Below are 20,253 nucleotides of genomic sequence, written 5' to 3' on the forward strand. Positions count from 1 at the left end.
GCGTTTTGGGGAAGAGGCCCCATTTCCCACGGCCAAAGCTGACGTGGCTGTAGGAACCCTTTCAGTCTAGGAAGAAGAAGTGACCTGGAGTACAAGCCTCTCTGCCCGATCTCCTAATCCAACCTTCAAAAGAAATACTTGAAGAGACCCTGTGCTGCTTTTCAAAATCCCCGTTATGCATATTGTCACGGGCTCAAAGCTCAGGGATGGAGCATGCACTTCGCAGGAAGGGGGCAGGCCTGGGTTCCAGCTGCACCCTCTCCAGCGTCAGAAGTTCACTGTCCCACAATTTGGGTTTGGGGTAGGGTGAGGGGCTACACCTGCCACAATTTTTTAAACCCTTGCTTGGCTCAGGAAGCCCTAGGATGGGTAACTTCCAATTATTTTATTTCTGAAGGACTTATGGAAAATAGGTGGAGGTTAGGAGCTTGTTTTAGCGAAGGGCAGGCACTGTCATTCCGAGGAAATATCTGCAGTGCTGGCTAGGGTGTTGATGGGAGCTGTGGCCCCAAATAGCCAAAGGGCGCCAGGTTGGCGAAGGCTGGGCTAGTAGAGGAGCCAGCCAGCAGGAGTCCTTCATTCGGTAGCCGTTTTAAATATTTCTTTAGCTCATCTCACTTTGACCTGTCAGAAAAAGAACACCACTGTAATAAAACGACAATAAATCAGTCATTTCTTATGCCCGTAGCCCGTATTTCCTACCGAAATATGTTTTTATTCCACTCTTAGTTCTGTCTTCGCACAACCCTGGCGTATCTTAAATAAAATGAGTCTAGCAGCAAGTTTGGTGTCCTGGAAGCACTCTTGTTTTGGGAAATACAGTGATGTTCACCTGAATTAGTTTTCTCTGCTCTGATTCCCCAGAGTAGTTTCACACTTAATTCCTCTTCCCCAGGGAACTCTTGAGAGTTATAGCTCCTAACGAGTCTCAGCAACCTTAGCAAACTTCCTGGGATTTTTTGCTTTAGCAGACAGCCGTTAGTTTCCCCTTTAACTGGTTCTCCTTCCCAGTCTTGTGGTCCGTTCTCATCCCTACATCCGTGTTACCAGCCTCGCTGATGGCAGGTTGTGCAGAATTCCCACCTAACCCTGAAAGGATGCCCACTTTGGCTGGACAGGTATTGCTACAGAAGGGAAGAAAAAAGACAGCGGCTATCGCTCAAAACATTTATTAAACGTAAACCTGGCAACATTCACATAAAATAAATTGGTGCAGAAACAGGGATTGTCTGCGACACCTTTTCACTCCAAAGTCCTTGCAGGAGCACCTGCAATCGAGGCAGTAGACAAAATTGTTCTTATGGGTTCAGCATGACCTTTGTGGGAACTAAAGGCAGCTAGAGATGGACGACACGCACAATTAGATCTGCTCCTTAAACCCAACACAGGCCGACGAGTCAGAACAGAAGGAGTATTAATTTGGAGGGTTTCAGATGCCAGTTTTCTCTTGGGCAAGTTGAGCTGGATCCAGAGGGACTTGAAGATTGCCATTCGTTCAGTTTCAGAAACGCAAACAAGTGTAATTTTAAAAAGAAGGCCCTCTCTCGTCAAAACTGAGCACCAGGAAGGGTGGTACCTGAGCTGCCGAGTCCACAAGCAGCATCTCTGCCGAGTCTCAGCATCCATCCATTGGGGACCTTAAAAGCAGGTTCCTGATTGGCTGGTATAGGAGGACTGACCAGAAGCATGGACGTGGCAGAAGACGTGGCCTGGGATGGCCTTCTTCCTGCAGTGATGTCCGGTCCTGGTGACTCCTTGGCAGGGTGGGCGTGGAGTCAGGGAGCAGTTGGACCTGGAATGAATATATATATTTAGAGAAACCATCTGATATTAATGTGGTTTCCAGACACAGAGATTCAGAGGCATTGCTAGGAACCACCCATAGCCCTTTCCTCCTTCATGAATTTGTCTAATCTTTTAAACCCGTCCAGGTTGGTGGCCATCGCTGCCTCCTGTGGCAGGGAGTTCCACAGTTTAACTCTGATCTGTGTGATGAAGTGCTTCCCTTTATCCATCCCGAACCTTCCCAACATTCAGCTTCGTTGGAACGTCCACACATTCTCATGCTATGCTCCAGTGTGTGATACTTAGAGGTAGCCTGCCCCTGAGAGTGGAGGCTCCATTTAGACATCATGCCCGAAAGGGATCTCGTCCATTGTATCGATCCGCTGAGAAAAGGGCACGTCAGGTTTTGTTACTTACACATCGCTGACCACGGACCCGTTTGGGGAACTGGTCCTTGAGATGGGAAAGTCGAAGGCCGAGTCCAGGTGGTGTTGGGGGAATTTCTCCAAAGCGGCCTGTTGGGAACAGAAAAGACTTGGTGAAGCTGGGTGCCTTTTGGCCAAGGAAGAGCGCAAACTCGAGCATGTGCAGATTTCTGGCACTGAAGCTCCTAACTTGTGCGTAACCCTTTTGTGGGCAGATTTATTTTTTTAAAAGGAAGATTTGCATTGGGAGATCATCTACTCATCTGACCAGGAGGTGATCCCAATACCCCAAGGCTAGGGCCAAATGAATGGGAGTGTTTGGGGGAGAGTGGGGAATTGCAAAGCAGAACATAGGAGGCCACACCAAGTCAGACTACCAGTATATTACTAAGCTGCATACAGCTCTCCAGAATCTCTGGCAGAAGTACCAGCTAAGAGTGTTGGGAGTGGGAGGTGTGGGTTCGAATCCTCCACTCAGCCATGAAGCTCACTTGGGTGACCTTGGGGGCCAGTCACTCAACTCTCAGCCTAAACTACCTCACGGGGTTGTTGGGGGCATAAAGTGGGGGAGCAGGGGGAACGATGCACAGCACACCTTCAGCTCCTTGGAGGAAAGGGGGGATATTAATGCACATGCACAGAGAGAGATACAGGAATTAAGTATTTCCCCATCACTAAAAACAGGTGGTTTTTCTACCTCTCTCACAACAGGCCTTTTCTGTAGTGGCTCCCCCCATCTGTGGGACGCTCTCCCCAGAGAGGCTCGCCTGGCACCATCGTTACATGTCTTTAGGTGCCAGGAAAAAGCATTCCTTTTTACCCAGGACTTTGGCTATTCAGTGGCCTGTTAAAGGTGTGTGGGTGGTGTTCTGAATACTTTGTTATTATGCCCTGCATTGTGGTTATTAATTATTATAATTATTATTATTAAGCATTCTTTTTTTAAAAAAATACTTTCTAAAAGCCAAACAGATACAAAAATAAAAATAAAAAATAATAAAAAGGTATAAATCACAAAGAATACAAATAAAGGTACAGAAATAACAAAGAAAGATAATAATTAGCAGATCACACCAACCATTCCCGCCCTTTCCCACCCAGCACCTTGCCATATACTTATAACATATTTTAACATAAAAAGGTAAAGGGACCCCTGACCATTAGGTCCAGTCGTGTCCGACTCTGGCGTTGCGGTGCTCATCTCGCTTTATTGGCCGAGGGAGCCGGCGTACAGCTTCTGGGTCATGTGGCCAGCATGACTAAGCCGCTTCTGGCGAACCAGAGCAGCGCACGGAAACGCCGTTTACCTTCCCGCCAGAGTGGTACCTATTTATCTACTTGCACTTTGACATGCTTTGGAACTGCTAGGTGGGCAGGAGCTGGGACCAAGCAATGGGAGCTCACCCCGTTGCGGGGATTTGAACCACCGACCTTCTGATCAGCAAGCCCTAGGCTCAGTGGTTTAACCCACAGCGCCACCCGCGTCCCACTATATTTTAACATAAATCGGACTAAAATACGACTTCCTTCCATCCATGCTAGAGCTTGTTTTACATTCTTATCTTTATTGTTGTGTTGTTATGTTTCATTTTAAATATTTCATTTTTATTTTATTCCTTTTCCCCTTACAAACTTTATCATATGCATATCATGATTTATTTATCTGACTGAGTTGCTTAACGATGGAAGATTCACAGCCGACAAAAGAGTGTGCTTATTCACGTAGCACCAACTTGGGACTGTGGAACTCATTCCTACAAGAGGCTGTGATCGCTTCCACCCCAGTGAAACAAACAGTGGGACAGAGCAGGGTTTGAAGTGGAACTCCACAGAAGTTCAAGGGCAGGTGAGTTTTTCGAACCGGAAACATCTCCAAACACTACACACCCAAGGCGGACTTCTTCCCTCCCCCCCGTTCAGCACAGGACAAGCAATTCCCCCCCAGTACCTCATGCCTGCTGAAGCGGGTCAGACTCTGGCGACGCAGGCTCATGGGGTGAAGGGAATAGCCCCGCTGAGGCTTCCAGCCCGCTGCAGGATAAAATGTGCCTTCCTCCGGAAAGGTGCTCCCACTCTTCACTGGGGAGTCTCTCACCAGGTGAGAGTCACCTGCGACACAAAGATTGGGCATAGGATGGGGCTAAAGTTGGAGACATACCTTCGCCATTTACGACAGAAGTCCAAGAACCAGTGTAGTCTCTGTTCAGAAGGGGGGGGGGGAACAAACCCAGCTTCCCAGCAAAAGCTAGCAAACATAACAGAGCTGAGTACTGCTTCAAAGGTTAAAGCGCAAAGCCTCTAGTCCTCATGGAGGTGGAAGGGAAAGCGCCCATTTTTGTGCTGCGAGTTTAAAGCTTCAGAATCCAGAATCAAAATGCATTTAAAGTTATTTCATAAAACTTATTAACCGCTTGATTGCCAAACTCCTCAAAGCAGTTTGCAAAAAAAGATAAAATTATCGTTCAGAAAAATTAATGGCAGTAACTTGTGACCTTCAAAAACAACAACAGCAATAGAACAAAAATGGATTAAAACTCACATCAGCTTTCTAAATACCTGGATGGGCATGTCTAAACAAAAACGCTTTTTGTTGTTTAGTCGTTTAGTCGTGTCCGATTCTTCATGACCCCATGGACCAGAGCACGCCAGGCACGCCTGTCTTCCACTGCCTCTCGCAGGTTGGCCAAACTCATGCCAATCGCTTCGAGAACACTGTCCCACCATCTCATCCTCTGTCGTCCCCTTCTCCTTGTGCCCTCCATCTTTCCCAACATCAGGGTCTTTTCCAGGGAGTCTTCTCTTCTCATGAGGTGGCCAAAGTACTGGAGCCTCAACTTCAGGATCTGTCCTTCCAGTGAGCACTCAGGGCTGATTTCTTTGAGAATGGATAGGTTTGATCTTCTTGCAGTCCATGGGACTCTCAAGAGTCTCCTCCAGCACCGTAATTCAAAAGCATCAATTCTTCGGCGATCAGCCTTCTTTATGGTCCAGCTCTCACTTCCATACATCACTACTGGGAAAACCATGGCTTTAACTATACGGACCTTTGTCGGCAAGGTGATGTCTCTGCTTTTTAAGATGCTGTCTAGGATTGTCATTGCTTTTCTCCCAAGAAGCAGGCGTCTTTTAATTTCGTGACTGCTGTCACCATCTGCGGTGATCATGGAGCCCAAGAAAGTCAAATCTCTCACTGCCTCCATTTCTTCCCCTTCTATTTGCCAGGAGGTGATGGGACCAGTGGCCATGATCTCAGGTTTTTTTTATGTTGAGCTTCAGACCATATTTTGCGCTTTTAGCAGGCACCAAAAAGAGTACTGCCTACAGGCGCCTGCCTGATAATCAATAAGCAAGGAGTTCCTAAGCTGTTATGGGCTTTATATACAACTAGTAACAACTGGAACACATGATGCTCAATGTGACACGTTGAAGAGATGGGGAAGAGTTTAAATACCTGCTTAGCCAGAGAAAAGAAAACCCCTCAGAGGTTGGGGCTAGAGAAATCATTATATAGAATTCATGTCAGGAAGCAGCTCTTCTGCCAACTGTGTGGATCCCAGTACAGGATAATAAAATATAATAAATTAATTATTATTATTATTATTATTATTATTATTATTATTATTATTATTATTATTAATTTATTTATACCCCACCCATCTGGCTAGGTTTCCCCAGCCACTCTGGGCGGCTCCCAACAGAATATTAAAAGCACATTCAGATGACAACAGGATATATTCTGCAACACCTACTGTCTTTGTGGTAAGCAAAATAAAATAAAAATAAAAATAAGGTTTGCTACAAACCAGATTCTTCTCCAACCTGTTTCCTGATCCACACAGTTGGCCTTCTGGACAGTAAGTGCAAACCATCAACCTCAACCTCAAGCCTTTGTTCTTGGCTCCCTAAAGCCACTGCCATGCACACCTGAGGACTGCTCACCTGTCGCGTAGCTCACATCTTCCAGCTTCTCCAGTTCGCTTTGCAGGAGGCCAACCTCACCTTCGCTGCAGAGAGGAGAGGAGAGGAGAGGCCAATCAATCAAGACTCACTGATCACGCTTTTTAATTCTGTTCATGGAACATTTATTTGACTCCTATTATTTGTGATTTTGTGCAAGGATTACATATTTTCTGCTTACAAAGTGTGAAACAATATAGTGTTATAAATATTTTGTTAAAACATTATTAGCCGCGTGTCACTTGTGGTCGCTCAGAGTTTTCTGTTTTCAGGGGCATAGCAAGGGGGCGGGGGGCGGTCCGCCCCGAGTTCCATAATGGAGGGGGTGATAAATCATCAAGGAACAAAATTTTTTTTGAAATTTGTTTTGAAAATGCCTGCTCCGAAGGTCTTATCTTACTATACTAGGGATGATATAGCTATATATGAAATTTCATGCATATCGGTTAATATCTTGACCCTCCTCCACCAAAATAGCTGTTCACTTGGCTGTTTTCCTATGTCATGAAGGCTGAAATTTCAGTTCAGTGGAGCACTTACTGTTCCCAACCCTAACCCTGTGGAAAGCCATCTAATTAGACTTTAATTTGATTTTGAGATGTTTTTAGGAGGTAATTTAATTATTGTTTGATTTTATACCAATGTTATGTATCTGATGTTAGCCACCCTGAGCCCGACTTCGGCTGGGGAGGGCGGGGATATAAATAAAAGTTTTTATTATTATTATTATTATTCCTTTGTAAGAAAATATGAAATAACGTAAAACCATTTTTGCAGGGGGGGGAATCAATGGGGGGGTTGACAAGAAATTTTCCGCACCGGGTACCACCTGACCTTCCCATGCCTCGGGGGGGGGGGGTTTGACAAAAAAATTTTTGTCCCCGGGTACCAATTTACCTTGCTTCGCCCCTGTCTGTTTTTGCAACACAGGGGATTTCCTTTGTTGCATACTGAAGGCAAGTGAGCATAATGGTCACAAATCCTATACAGTACATTCAGGACTGGCACTGTTCATAAGAAAACCAGTTGCGGCAGACTTAACTCAAACTTACAGTAAGTTATAATAAGACTAAACCTTAACACTGTATGCAGAACACCACAACAGAAGGAACACAGATGGAAAAAGTGAAACCCAGGCTCCTTCTGCCCTTACTTTTAGTCAGCCTGACCTAGGCAGAAAGAAAATTTATAATGAGCTTAAAAAGGTGTTGAAAAACACATTTACTAAGAAACCAGAGGCCTTTCTACTGGGCATGACCAACTATGAAATTCCCAACAAAGATAGAACATTTTTTATGTATGCCACAACAGCTGCTAGGATTTTAATTGCTAAAAACTGGAAAACTGAAGAATTACCAACAGTCGAAGATTGGCAGATGAAGATGATTGAGTACATGGAACTCGCAGAACTGACCGCGAAACTCCGAGACCAGTGGGAGGAGAAGGTGCAAGAGGATTGGAAGAAATTCAAAGAATATTTGAAACGACGTGAAAAGATAGACATTTGAAATTAAAATCAGAGGACATTCACAGCTACAGTAATGCCATAAGTTAGTTAAAGATAGGATATAAGAAGTAGTTTAGAACTATGTTAAGTTGATTTTACCAGGATTAATAAAGTTAAATGTTGATTGTTTATAATGATTAAGATAGGTGAGAAAGTAGATTTTACAATGTTACAAAGTTACTAAAGAAGACTAGTAATGAACGCAGAAGGAAGGACGAGAGGAAGTCCGAAAACGATGTTAGGAATAAGATAAGGACAGTTAAATAAGTGTTAGGTGTTACGTTTTTTCTTTTGTATTTTTTTGTAGTCTTTTTTATTGTTGTTGTATTTTGTGTATGTTTTTATTGTTAAAATTTAATAAATTCTTTAAAATAAAATAAAAAGAAAGAGATAAGTGAACCAATTTACGCCAGCTGTACTCAGAAGGAATAACCCAAACATCACAAACCTTCTGCTTGTTTCTTTCAACACAGAGAAGCTTCCAGGACCCTCTTGAATTAATTTGAATAGGAAACTTCTCTGCACATCAGATCAAAACTTTCTGCACCAAGAAATGCAAACAAACGGACATAAACATGCAGTAGCGTCGCCTGTTCCTGGCCATGCCTTCCTACCTGTCGGGCGTGGAGGTGAGCCGGCAGCGGCTGGAGCCTTTCACCTGTGCTTCCTGGGTGCCCACTTCTGCCTCCTGCTGCAGATGCAGCAAAGGTACCAAGGTGGGCTTCCATCTCCTCCCTTTCATGGCACAGTGGCAGAGGGTGCCTAGGAGCCCATTGCCTAAAGGGCAGAGGAAGCACACATCAATATCACTTGCCATACTTAAAAGTTCCCAGCTCATCTACCCTGGGGGCTCAGCGCCAGGTAAAAATAAGATGAACTACTTCACTTGGTGTGCTGGTAAAACTGAAGATCAGCTGGTTGCTCTTAAGAGGGAGAATGCAGGTGAAACTCGAAAAATTAGAATATCGTGGAAAGGTTCATTTCTTTCAGTAATTCAACTTAAAAGGTGAAACTAATATATGAAATAGACTCATGACGTGCAAAGCGAGATATGTCAAGCCTTTATTTGTTTTAAATGTGATGATTATGGCGTACAGCTGATGAAAACCCCAAATTAACAATTTTAACTTTGGGGTTTTCATCAGTTGTGCGCCATAATCATCACAATTATAATAAGCAAAGGCTTGACCTATCTCGCTTTGCATGTCATGAGTCTATCTCATATATTAAACTCCAGTAGCTAATGAAAACAATTGCTTACATAAATGGACTTTCCCACGATATTCTAATTTTTCAAGTTTCACCTGTATATCAGTCTTCTTGTATTGTGATTTGTTGCTATTTTCAGCGATTATAGATGAGTAATTCTTTATTGTAATTGATAAGTGTAAGTTGTCTAATCACTTCCTGGTGTTTGATTTTAGTGTTAGCTATTGGATTCTAATGCATTATTGCATCTTGCTTTATTTGGTATAAGTTGTTTAAAAGTTACTGTGACTTTTTATATAAGATCTGATTGTTACTATTAATGTTCGATGTCTCATTATTATGTGTGTGTTGGAAGCCACCCAGAGAGGCTGGGGCAACACAGCCAGATGGGCAGGGCAGAATACAGGGAACCAGGCAGAGGGCCTTCTCGGTAGTGGCGCCCGCCCTGTGGAACTCCCTCCCTTCAGATGTCAAAGAGATAGACAACTACCAGACATTTAGAGGACATCTGAAGGCAGCCCTGTTTAGGGAAGCTTTTAATGTGTGATATTTTAATGTATGTGATTTTTGTTGGAAGCCGCCCAGAGTGGCTGGGGAAATCCAGCCAGATGGGCAGGGTACAAATAACAACAACAACAACAACAACAACAACAACAACAACAATAATAATTATAGTAGCAGCAGCAGTAGTTATAGTAGTATGTGTTGGACCTGCAGCTGAATGTTCCATCCTGGATTGCTCCCTCTCTAGGAAGCAAGCCCCTCTGTTCTCCTGCCCCACCCCACCCCAAATCCCCTGGCCACTCACTAGACTTTCTGTTTCTCTCCCTCCAGTTTTCTTTCCCAAGACATTTTTTGTCCTTCTGCAAATTTACTTTTTTCATAAAATTCACACACACCTTGATTGTGAAGAACCACCTCAAAGCTGTTTGGGGGGGGCGGGGGAATATAAAACAATAAAATCAACTGCTCTAAGACTTTTTTGTTTTTAACAATCAAGCAGTGTATAAATTTTATGAAATAACATCATTAATAAGAAGAATTTACAATAATGCAAAAAAGACAACATGCTGGGTTGCATGGTCTACATGCTTGCCTGCGACAGTCAAGATTAAGAGGCAGGTGAGCGACTTGAAGCCCAGGGAGGCGGCATGGTTCAGCTCAGACAGGGCGTTGGCCACAACGAGGACTAGCAGCATGGCACGCGGGAGCCCGGGAATCTGCAAGAAGGTCATGATGAGAGCTGCCAGGAGGAAATAGCTGCCGTGTAGGACGCAGGTATAGATGGAGTTGAGGCTGAACCCTGCGAGACAGAGGTGGGCACAAAATGCTCTAATTCCTGTATTTCGCTTATTTGCTAAGCTGCTGTGATTCTGCATCGTTTAAAGCAGGGGTCAGCAAAGTTACCGCACCTCGGGCCGGCGTCTCCAGCGCTGATCGTGCAGCGGGCCAGAGGGCAGGGGAACGCATGCCCATACGCATGCACACACGCTATTTCCAGCGCACTTCCGGGTCAGATGAGCACTGGAAATAGCTTGTGCGCATGTGCACAGGCCTCCTCCGACCTGGATGTGCACCAGAAATAACGCACATGCACACAAGCTATTTCTGGTGCTCCTCCGACCCAGAAGTGGGCACCGCTAAGAGCGGGCAGCGGCAGTTGCCACAGGCTGGATAGACAAGTCCCTAGGGCCTTATCCGGCCTGCGGACCTTAATTTGGGGACCCCTGGTTTAAAGCTCTGCATTTTGCAATGTTCTCTGCACAGTCTTCAGAAGCTTTGAGCTGCCTGTGCAGATCAGGGGCTGTCAGGAATGCTTTGATGGCGTTTCCTGCTTGGCAGGGGGTTGGACTGGATGGCCCTTGTGGTCTCTTCCAAGTCTAGGATTCTATGATTCTAAGGAACTGATGAAACGGAAATCAAAATGAGAACCTGACCCCTTTTCTCCCGCAAGCCCCAAATCATCTTTGGAGTTCTGCCGACATCAGATTTGGGGCAAAGAAAGTGGGGTGTGTGTGTGTTCCATTGCACAATTGGAAGGCGTTCTCCTTGCACCAATTGCACTTTGCTCAATTCTGCCCTTCCAAAACAGTCTCACCTGCCCAACTGATGAACCTCCGAATGTGTTGGAGCTGCCCTTCCACACTCGTTTGCATCCGGTCCATGGCGTTCAGCAACACTCCGAGACTCTGGTTCATCTTCTGCAGCTTCTCCATCAGCTCTTCGTAATACAAGGCCGTCTGGTTCTGGTAGGCCGCGAACAAGCCCAGGTTGGTCTCTGGGATGGAGGGCGGAGGGGAAAAGAGAAACAACCGAGTTCAGAGCTCAAGCGGAGAGGCGGTCTTGGCTCAGTGGCCAGGGGCAGAGGCGAGAAGGGTTTGAACGCCAACTCCCACCACCAACCTGTCTTGGAGTAGACGTCTTGAGCTCGCCTCTGGACCTGGGACAGGTCCTCAAGGATGGCCTTGTGACCTTCTTGCAGCTCCAGGTCCTGCTGATCTAGGTGACGGCTGACGTTTTCTGCAAGGAGAGGAACACGGGCAGCTCTTGCTTTTTTGGAATTTCTGCCAAACAAACCGCAGTTTACATCGCGATAGGACCAGCGTCCACTATCTGCTCTTCCCAGAAACCGTAACGGGTCTAGATGACCCACTGGGTCCCTTCCAACTCTGCAATTCTGTGGATTGAAGACATTTCTGCTCTGCCAAACCTTCCCAGCTGGATAATTGGGTACAGCTTTTTAAGTCACTCACTCTTATTTTCTGTGTTTTCAGTTTTTCTGTAGCCGTTTCCATTGCATTTCGTTCATTGCCTTGAGACATGTGCGTCGAAGGAGATGAAATAATTTGGTTTTTCTTTTTTTAAAAGAAAAAGCTCTGCACCACGTAAACCAAACCTGCCCAATTTGTTTCAGTGGTGGGTAAGTAAGTTCTGGATATTGACACACACACACACACCCAATGCCAGAAAGCTCCTTTCTATAGGGTCAAAACATGAACTCCCAAGGCAGGATTTGGCGCTCTAACCCACCCCCAGAGACGATGGGAGCAAGCCTTGGAGGATGCAAGGCTCTGCAGAGTTTTGTGGGCCCACTGATATTGCAGATAGTAATACTGCACAGTCTGAAGTGGTGACTGGAAGCATAGAAACTGACTCCTTTTGGAAGAAATCGTTGTGCAGGCCCATAAAAATAGTATTCTATTTTTTACTGGCAGAACTCTAAAGTAAAACAAAACATCAAATGATACATCCAAAATATCCATGCAACGTCTTGTACAGTCCAGCAAAGGTTCAGCATCTTAGGAAAATATGAAATAATCCAAACAGACTTAGAAGCAGAGCTGCTGTCCAGCCTCTATTGGCCTTAGCATGTTTATTCTCCATTCAGGATAGAGGTGCCATAGGCCTGGAAATGTCCGGGATTTAAACTGCAAAAACAGCATCCGGGGGGAATTTCAAAAAATTGGCAGAAAAAGCTCAACAACTTTTGTGTCCAGATTTTTTACTTCTTGAAATATGGCAATCCTATTCATTGACATCCTTCTGTTCTCCCTTGCATTCAGAGAAAGACTAAACAGGCAACTACCTTCAAAATTGAGATTTGCAACTCGATACCTTCATTGCATGGATCATTAACTACTTATAGCTCAGGACATTCTATAAAAGACCTCAAAGTAGCTGTCTTACTGCAAAGGAATTTCAGAAATATACAGGAAAGAGAAGTTGCTGAATTGCAACTAATTACCAAACTTAAAACCATGGAGAGACCTGGCCTGAACAAAGACATTGGATTCTTATCTCATTATACATGACAAAGCTATCTTTAGCCATCTCACCCCTTGCTTTTTCCTGTAAGACCAATTGCAGTCGTTAACAGTCGTCAACAGGTTTTCCACACCTATCAGCCGATCCCCCATTCCCACCACCCTTCTGAGTAATCCCCCTCCCCACTCTCTCACTATATATAAGGGTCTGGTGACTTCTGTTTCAGTGTATCTGAAGAAGTGTGCATGCACACAAAAGCTCACACCAAGAACAAACTGAGTTGGTCTCTAAGGTGCTACTGGAAGGGTTTTTTTTATTTTATTTTGTTTTTACTTATAGCTCAGTGCAGCTACTGTGGAGAAAACCCCCAATGTTAGCAATAGAATTTCCCCCATTTTAAACATTAATACAAGTACATTTCCCATTTCTGTGCCAATTAAATCTATTATACCTAACAAGAACTCCCCCACCACCACTTTGGCCGTTGTCCCTCGCTTACCCATCCTCTTCGTGATGCCCTCGATCAGTTCTGCCACCTGCTGCTGCCCGCTGGCAATCAGAGCCTTCTCCCGAACCAGTTGGTCCAGGTTGTTGTGGATGGACTCCTCCATCTGCAACTGGCTGCCTTGCAACTTCTCCTGCTGGGCCAGGAGCGCCTCCTGGCTGGTGGCCACTTTCTGCAGCGATTCCGACGTCAGCTCCTTCAGCTCCTCCTGCCCGCTCTGCAGGGGAGGGAAGTCACGGAACGAGGAGCATCAGAAACAAGGGCAGCCGAACGGAATAATAGAAAAAGCTGTCCGACAACAGAATCCACACATTGCTCCACCTGGCTCAGTATATTTGAAGGAGCATCTCGGTCCAGTAGACCTGAAGGAGCGTCTCCACCCCCATCGTTCTGCCCTGACGCTGAGGTCCAGTGCCGAGGGCCGACTGGCGGTTCCCTCTCTGCGAGAAGCCAAGTTACAGGGAACCAGGCAGAGGGCCTTCTCAGTAGTGGCACCTGCCTTGTGGAACGCCCTCCCTTCAGATGTCAAAGAGAACTACAACTTACCGGACTTTTAGAAGACATCTGAAGGCAGCCCTGTTTAGGGAAGCTTTTAATATCTGATGAATTATTGTATTTTAATATTTTGTTGGAAGTCGCCGAGAGTGGCTGGGGAAGCCCAGCCAGATGGGTGGGGTATAAATAATAATAATAATAATAATAATAATAATAATAATAATAATAATAATAATAATAATAATGTCTGCATGGACCGGCAGCAGCTCTCCAGGGTTTCCCGGGCACCGATTCTTAAACTATTGTGCGTATAATGACCAGCTGGCACAGTTCAGGGGCGGAAGGTGCCCGATGGAGCAGGTCTTTCAGCAAAGCTGATGGAATGAGCCCTGCTTCCCAAACACAGGGCTGGAGAAGGCAGAAGCCCCCCACCCCACCCCACCCAGTTTCATGTCCCAATTTCTGCCAAGACGTTTCCAAATTGCACGGGTCAATGCAGTTTCTGGACACAGAAACCTGCCTGCCCAAAGGGACGTATCCTTTCTCTACCCCACAGACCCAGTTTCCCTCCCAAATCTGCTCCAGATAGTCCTCCAGCCCCCCAAGGAAGATCCTAATTTACATATATAAAGGTAAAGGTAAAGGTACCCCTGACCGTTAGGTCCAGTTGTGGCCGACTCTGGGGTTGCGGTGCTCATCTCGCTTTACTGGCCGAGGGAGCCGGCGTACAGCTTCCGGGTCATGTGGCCAGCATGACTAAGCCGCTTCTGGCAAACCACAGCAGCGCACGGAAACACCGTTTACCTTCCCGCCAGAGCGGTACCTATTTATCTACTTGCACTTTGACATGCTTTCGAACTGCTAGGTGGGCAGGAGCAGGGACTGAGCAACGGGAGCTCACCCTGTCACAGGGATTCGAACCGCCGACCTTCTGATCGGCAAGCCCTAGGCTCTGTGGTTTAAGCCACGGCGCCACCCACGTCCGAATTTATATATATATCAAATCCAAAAGAGTACAAGCCTTAAGCATTTTCATCGCTTCCAGCTGGCTGACGGCAGTGGAGACCAAGGCATTGACGGTGTGCTCCGCTCGGCGCTTGAACTGCATCTGACGGGTGGCGTAGCAGACAGCCCGGGCTCGGTTGCTCACGATGTGGTAGGCGTTCCAGGTGTCTGGATCCATCCCCGCTGTGCATTCTGCTAGAGTCTGTTGGGCGAACAGAGAGGGAGCGGCAGATCGCGATTGAATGAATCATTGCGGGAACCCTACAGCTCATCCGAGAACATGGAATTCACACAACTTTGTTAAGATCGGTTAATTTTTATTTCATTTATGTAACGGGCCATCAGCCTTTCTGCTATGGGGCATCAACCCTTGCTGTCTGCACCAGGCCATTAAAACAAGGAAATGCAGCTGGCATAGCCCCAGTGGCTTACGGAGCCGCTTTGCTGCTCGGAGCGGCAAACGCGGGGGCACCCCCCGGGGGTAGGGTGCCGCTCCGTGACGTCACAACACATGTGCGCTACAGAGCGCAGTCCGAGCGGCGGCTGCTTGCGCCCAGCATCCGGGATGGACTGTGCAAGTGCGCACATGCGCAGTCCGTCCCGGATGCCAGGCGTGCGGCACCCACTCCATGCGGCGGCTGCTTGCGCGGAAACTCGTAAGGCTGCAGAGCTCAAGCAGAGAGCTGCCGCACGAGCAGCTGCTGCCGCCGCACGAAAATGGTACCAGGCGGCTTGGGAGTTGCGGGGGGTGGCGCTGAGTGTCACACACACCCCCAGGCTGGAACAGGGGGCGTGCCGCTCTCAACGGCCCCACCTTGCTACGCCACTGCATAGCCCACGCCTCCAGCAGCTGTTTTTGTAGGCGGGTGCTGCTTCGTAAGGTTCTAGGTAGGTTCCCAAACCCGATTAGGTACCATGTCGGCAGTGCACAGGTAAGTTCTACGTTCTTCAACGCTGGCCTGGCAGTTGAATAGGGAGACGCCCAGCTTGGCCAGCTCCTCTTCCGTCAGGTCTGTGCAAGACGACTGAAGCTGTGCAACAACCTAGCAATGAAGAGAGGAAAGGGAAATAACCAGGCAGAAGGGGGGAAATTCTCCTGTTTTGCTACAGCACTTTAGTGAAAAAGGAAATTTAAAGTTGGTATTTGTAATCCGAGACCACCCAGCCGCCCTGAGTGGCTGGGGAAACGCAAACAGATGGGCTTGGTGTAAGTAATAAATTTATTTGTTTTTAAATTATTATTATTATTATTATTCCTCAATGGACATTTAGAGGCAATGCAAACATCTTATTTTATTCTAGGTCTATACATGCTTTGTGAGCACTGCTACAGAAAAAGGAAGCTTCTATAATTCTTTGGAATTGTACCTGAAGGAGCGTCTCCACCCCCATTGTTCAGCCCAGACACTGAGGTCCAGCGCTGAGGGTCTTCTGGTGGTTCCCTCATTGCAAGAAGTGAGGTTACAGGGAACCAGGCAGAGGGCCTTCTCGGTGGTGGCACCCGCCCTGTGGAACGCCCTCCCATCAGATGTCAAGGAAATAAACAACTATCTGATTTTTAGAAGATATCTGAAGGCCGCCCTGTTTAGGGAAGTTTTTAATGTTTGACCTTTTATTGTGTTTTTAATATCCTGTTGGAAGCTGCCCAGAGTGGCTGGGGAAACCCAGCCAAATATGCGGGGTATAAATAAAATAAAATAAAATAAATAATAATAATAATAATAATAATAATAATAATAATAATGGGGAGCTGGATGGCTCAGTTGTTTGGAGCGTGGCACTGATAATGCAAAAGTTGCAGATTCGATCCACATATGGAGCAGCTGCGTATTCCTGCATTGCAGGGGGTTGGATTAGATGATCCTCGGGGGTCCCTTCCGACTCTACAATTCTACGATCCATTGTAGAATGCAGAGCGGAAAACTCCGGGGCAAACTTCCATGACTGCATGCAAGATGGCCCGCACTGCAGGGAGCAGACCACCCCGATGTTTAAACCGTAGGTGGACCTTATGGTGGCAGGAGTCCAGGGGCGACAGATCCAGCCGCCGGGCCTCGGCTAAGAACTTCTCATCCACCGTGGTCATCTCAAAAGGCACATGTGGAAGGTGAGCTGGGTCTGGAGTGGGTGCGGGGGGCACAGGGGGGCTTTCTGGGGTTCCACTTCGAGCGAGCCAGCCGAAAAACCCAGAGGAAGAGGACACTACTAGGAGAAGGAGAAACGAGAGGAAGAAGGCCCAGCGATGAAGACGCAGCATCTTCAGAGGGTGTCCTGCAAGGGAGAAATTAGGGTAGTGAGATATGCATTGCAGGGGGTTGGACTCTGCAGTTCTGTGATTCTACCTATGTTTTGGTTTGTGGCTGTTTCCTGATGCTAAAGTTTTGCTAGATCTGCATGTGGGTCACTGTAATCATAGAGCAGGCACCCCCAGACTCAGTTTTTGGCCTACAACTCCCATCATTCCTAGCTAACAGGACCAGTGGTCAGGGATGATGGGAATTGTAGTCCCAAAACATCTGGAGGGCCGAGTTTGGGGATGCCTGTCATAAGAGTTTTAGAGCTGGAAGGAGTCCATCTAGTACAACGCCCCTGCAATGCAGGAATCTCTTTGTTCAACGTGGAGCTCAAACCCACACAACCCACACATTAAGAGTCTCATGCTTTTACCGACTGAGCTGGGCGTGTTGAATTTTCCAGCTTTCAAATTACCCAAAACGAGGGGTGCTAAGAAGTTGTAACATGACTGGGGAATTCAAAATGTTTTTTTTTAAATTGCTGTACATCAATATAATTTAGTTTTGCTTGGCAAGTAAAATGTATGTTAAAAAAAAATGCATAGAAATAAAAAATGATTGCCAAGTACTTGCAGTTATCTTGTACAGGTATATTATTATTATTAATTAGCATTACACGACATTTTCAGAAGGCAAAATCAAAATTCTTTTGTTTTCTGAAAGCAGTTTATGTGCTTTTTCATCAAATCTAGACGTAGCAAGCTAAGTGTCGCATCACAAAATAGCAGATTTGAATTTCTCACACCCAAAAACAAATTTTAAGCCCCCCTCACTGAATAAAATTTGCAAAAAGTATGTTTTGCCCCCTAAAATGACACACCCTATTAATGGTTTCACGTTGCAATGTATTCTCTTTCCGTTTATGCTGTGCCTCCGGCTGTTAATTTTTTGCAAGTTGCTTAGAAAGTCTTTTGCAATGAATTACTAATCAGTCAAAGAAACCATCCAGTCTACAGCCAGGTTGCCACCTAGAAAAATAGGCAGGCATTGGGTGGGTGGGAGCACCAGACCATAAACTTCTGCTGCTAACAGGGGAAAACTTTAGAGGAAAAGTGCAGAGGGAGACATTTTCTCCAGCCGGTCCTTTGTCCAAAATTAAGGGGAAAGTGGAAAATTCACATTCCCTGTTGCCCAACAAGCCTTGGGAGAAAGAGGGGGTGTCCCACAAAGGCAATTAATAGCACTTCAATAGCACTGCTGCCCTGTTGAAAGCTATTGTTTTCCAAAGATTATTCTATCTGGCTCCACAATAGACCAAGATAGCCAATTGTTTGGGGTATATTCCTGCAAAGGCAGCCCTGGGGGGAAACATACAAAGCGATGAGACTTTGAGGCTCATCTGATCCAGCATGTGATTTCCCCACAGTGGTCAATCACAGGCTCTCTCCACTCCCCCAATATAGGGAAGGGTTATAGTTCAGCATAGAATGCAGCGATGGCCAAACTTGTCCCTCCATCTGTTTTGGGACTACAACTCCCATCATCCCTAGCTAACAGGACCAGTGGTCAGGGATGATGGGAATTGTAGTCCCAAAACAGCTGGAGGGCCAAGTTTGGCCGCCGTTGGATAGTGCAACTGCCCTGCATGCAGGCGTTCCTTGGTTCAAGCCCCCAGGAGAGGAGAGGCGGAAGACACTCTTGTCAGAAACTCTGGACTCAGCGTAGACAACACGGAGTCAGAAACGAGGCAAGATCTTTCTCTGTGTTCCCTAAGCAGAGCATGAAAGCAATAGCTTCCCCCATTCCCTCCTGCTGCAGTATCGGGCATTCCAAGATAGACTGCCCGAGAACATGGAGGTTTCATTTTGCTAGCAACATACCCAACAGCAGTGCTTTTTTTGCTGGGGGGACGCAGGGGTATGCACACCCCTAAACATTTTGTGAATCTAAGTTTGGCCTCATTCAGGGGCAGTATTTCAATATGTGTAGGAAAAGGAGAGTACCCCTAAATTTTTTATTTTTTTAAGGAAGAAAAGCACTGCCCAACAGCATGAGCAAACATGCCTGGAGCTTTCACTGCCGGTTTTCTTTAGGTAAGCGGTTCAAGACGTTTTTATAGGAATAAGAATGAATAGTTTCACCTTTGCTCCACTAACAGAGACCAGGCTGCCTGCTCTTCCTACTAGGGGCACATCCAGACATGCAGTGAGGCATTCTGGAAAGTTTCAGGTCAACACTCTGAGCAGAAATAGGTGGGACTCAGAAGGTCCCAGGTTCAATTCCTGGCATGTCAAAGGAGGGCTGGCAACCCCCCCCCCCCACGCCGCCTGAAATCCCTGGGGAACTGTTGCCAACCAGGGTGGACGATACTTAGGTAGATTGACCAATAGTCCCATAAGCCAGTTTCCTGTCCATCAACCGGGAAATTCTTTAGAAAATGAGATTGATTTCATTTTTTTTAAGACCCATACCAGGTAAACTGTACAGAGGGTTTGGGGTACCTACCACCTTCAAAAACCATGTCAAGATTCCTGCATTGCAATACGTCTGAACTAGACGACCCTCGTGGTGCGTTCCCAACTCTATGATTTTAAGGCACGGCATCTGGATATTTCGGAGGATAGGCGTGCCTGGCGTACTCTGGTCCATGGGGTCACGAAGAGTCGGACACGACTGAACGACTGAACAACAACAACATCTGGATATTTCGGAGGAGCCAGTAGCAGCTCTAGAAGCAAAAGCTGCCTGGACACCCAAACGCTTAAAACCCTGTGTAATTTGGGAGACAGAAGAAGGTTGACAACTCCCAGCAAGGTCTGTTACACACACCCAGTCAGCAGCAGTGTGGCATAGTGGTTAGTGTGTCAGACTCCGAACTGAGAGACCAGGGTTCAAATCCGCACTCGGCCATCCTGAAGCTCACTGGGTGTGACCTTGGGCCTCTCTGGCCTAGCCTACCTCACAGGGCTGTTGTGATTATTAAAATGAGAATGGGGAAAAGCATGCATGCCCCATTGAAATCCGTGGAGAGGAAGGAGGAGGAATATGAATAAAATAAAATAAAATAAAATAAAATACCCTCAACCAATCATCTCCCCACCTGCCTCGCCTGCGTCTCCGGATTCCCCCAAACGAGCATTTCAAAAGCTTCCCGGCAAAAGCTCTACCAAATCCATTTTTTTAAATGAACACTTCTGACGGTGACGTCAGAGCCGTCCCAGCCAACCCGCAGCTGCGCCGGCCCTCCCACGCCCCTCTTGGAATCCAACGGCGGCCAATCAGGAGAGCGGAAGCGAAAGATGAATGGCCGCGTTCTGAAGGGCGGCGGGGATTCGCGCTAACCGTGCGGGGAGGAACCGCGCGGCT

The 20,253-nt window shown here is 46.5% G+C and overlaps 1 protein-coding gene across 2 annotated transcripts; it reads right to left on the minus strand.

Moving 5' to 3' along the window:
* Nucleotides 1-1,456: 1,456 nt before the first annotated feature.
* LOC117050338 (protein brambleberry-like) lies at nucleotides 1,457-20,048 on the minus strand. Of its 2 annotated transcripts, none has more exons than XM_033155942.1 (13): nucleotides 19,988-20,048; nucleotides 16,662-16,924; nucleotides 15,568-15,696; nucleotides 14,670-14,855; nucleotides 13,148-13,370; nucleotides 11,287-11,403; nucleotides 10,982-11,161; nucleotides 9,980-10,186; nucleotides 8,289-8,451; nucleotides 6,150-6,214; nucleotides 4,159-4,319; nucleotides 2,203-2,300; nucleotides 1,457-1,792 (listed from the first exon to the last, which is right to left on the minus strand). In XM_033155942.1, the coding sequence occupies exons 2-13, from the start codon at nucleotides 16,908-16,910 to the stop codon at nucleotides 1,639-1,641; spliced, it is 1,932 nt and encodes a 643-aa protein (XP_033011833.1). In that variant the 5' UTR covers nucleotides 16,911-16,924; nucleotides 19,988-20,048; the 3' UTR covers nucleotides 1,457-1,638. The 2 variants fall into 2 exon arrangements, with proteins under 2 accessions (XP_033011833.1, XP_033011834.1); XM_033155943.1 differs by having other exon boundaries at nucleotides 19,966-20,043.
* Between the last annotated feature and the right edge of the window lie 205 nt (nucleotides 20,049-20,253).

Source organism: Lacerta agilis, chromosome 7 (genome assembly GCF_009819535.1).
Source record: "Lacerta agilis isolate rLacAgi1 chromosome 7, rLacAgi1.pri, whole genome shotgun sequence".
Taxonomy (NCBI): Eukaryota; Metazoa; Chordata; class Lepidosauria; order Squamata; family Lacertidae; genus Lacerta; species Lacerta agilis.

Excerpts from the sequence above, each read along its gene's own strand:
- LOC117050338 (XM_033155942.1), bottom strand. The coding sequence starts at position 16,910 with ATGCTGCGTCTTCATCGCTGGGCCTTCTTCCTCTCGTTTCTCCTTCTC. Across the intron at positions 15,697-16,661 it reads TGGACTCCTGCCACCATAAG|GTTGTTGCACAGCTTCAGTC; the intron begins GTCCACCTACGG and ends CTTCATTGCTAG. Across the intron at positions 13,371-14,669 it reads AAGCGATGAAAATGCTTAAG|AGCGGGCAGGAGGAGCTGAA; the intron begins GCTTGTACTCTT and ends CCTCCCCTGCAG.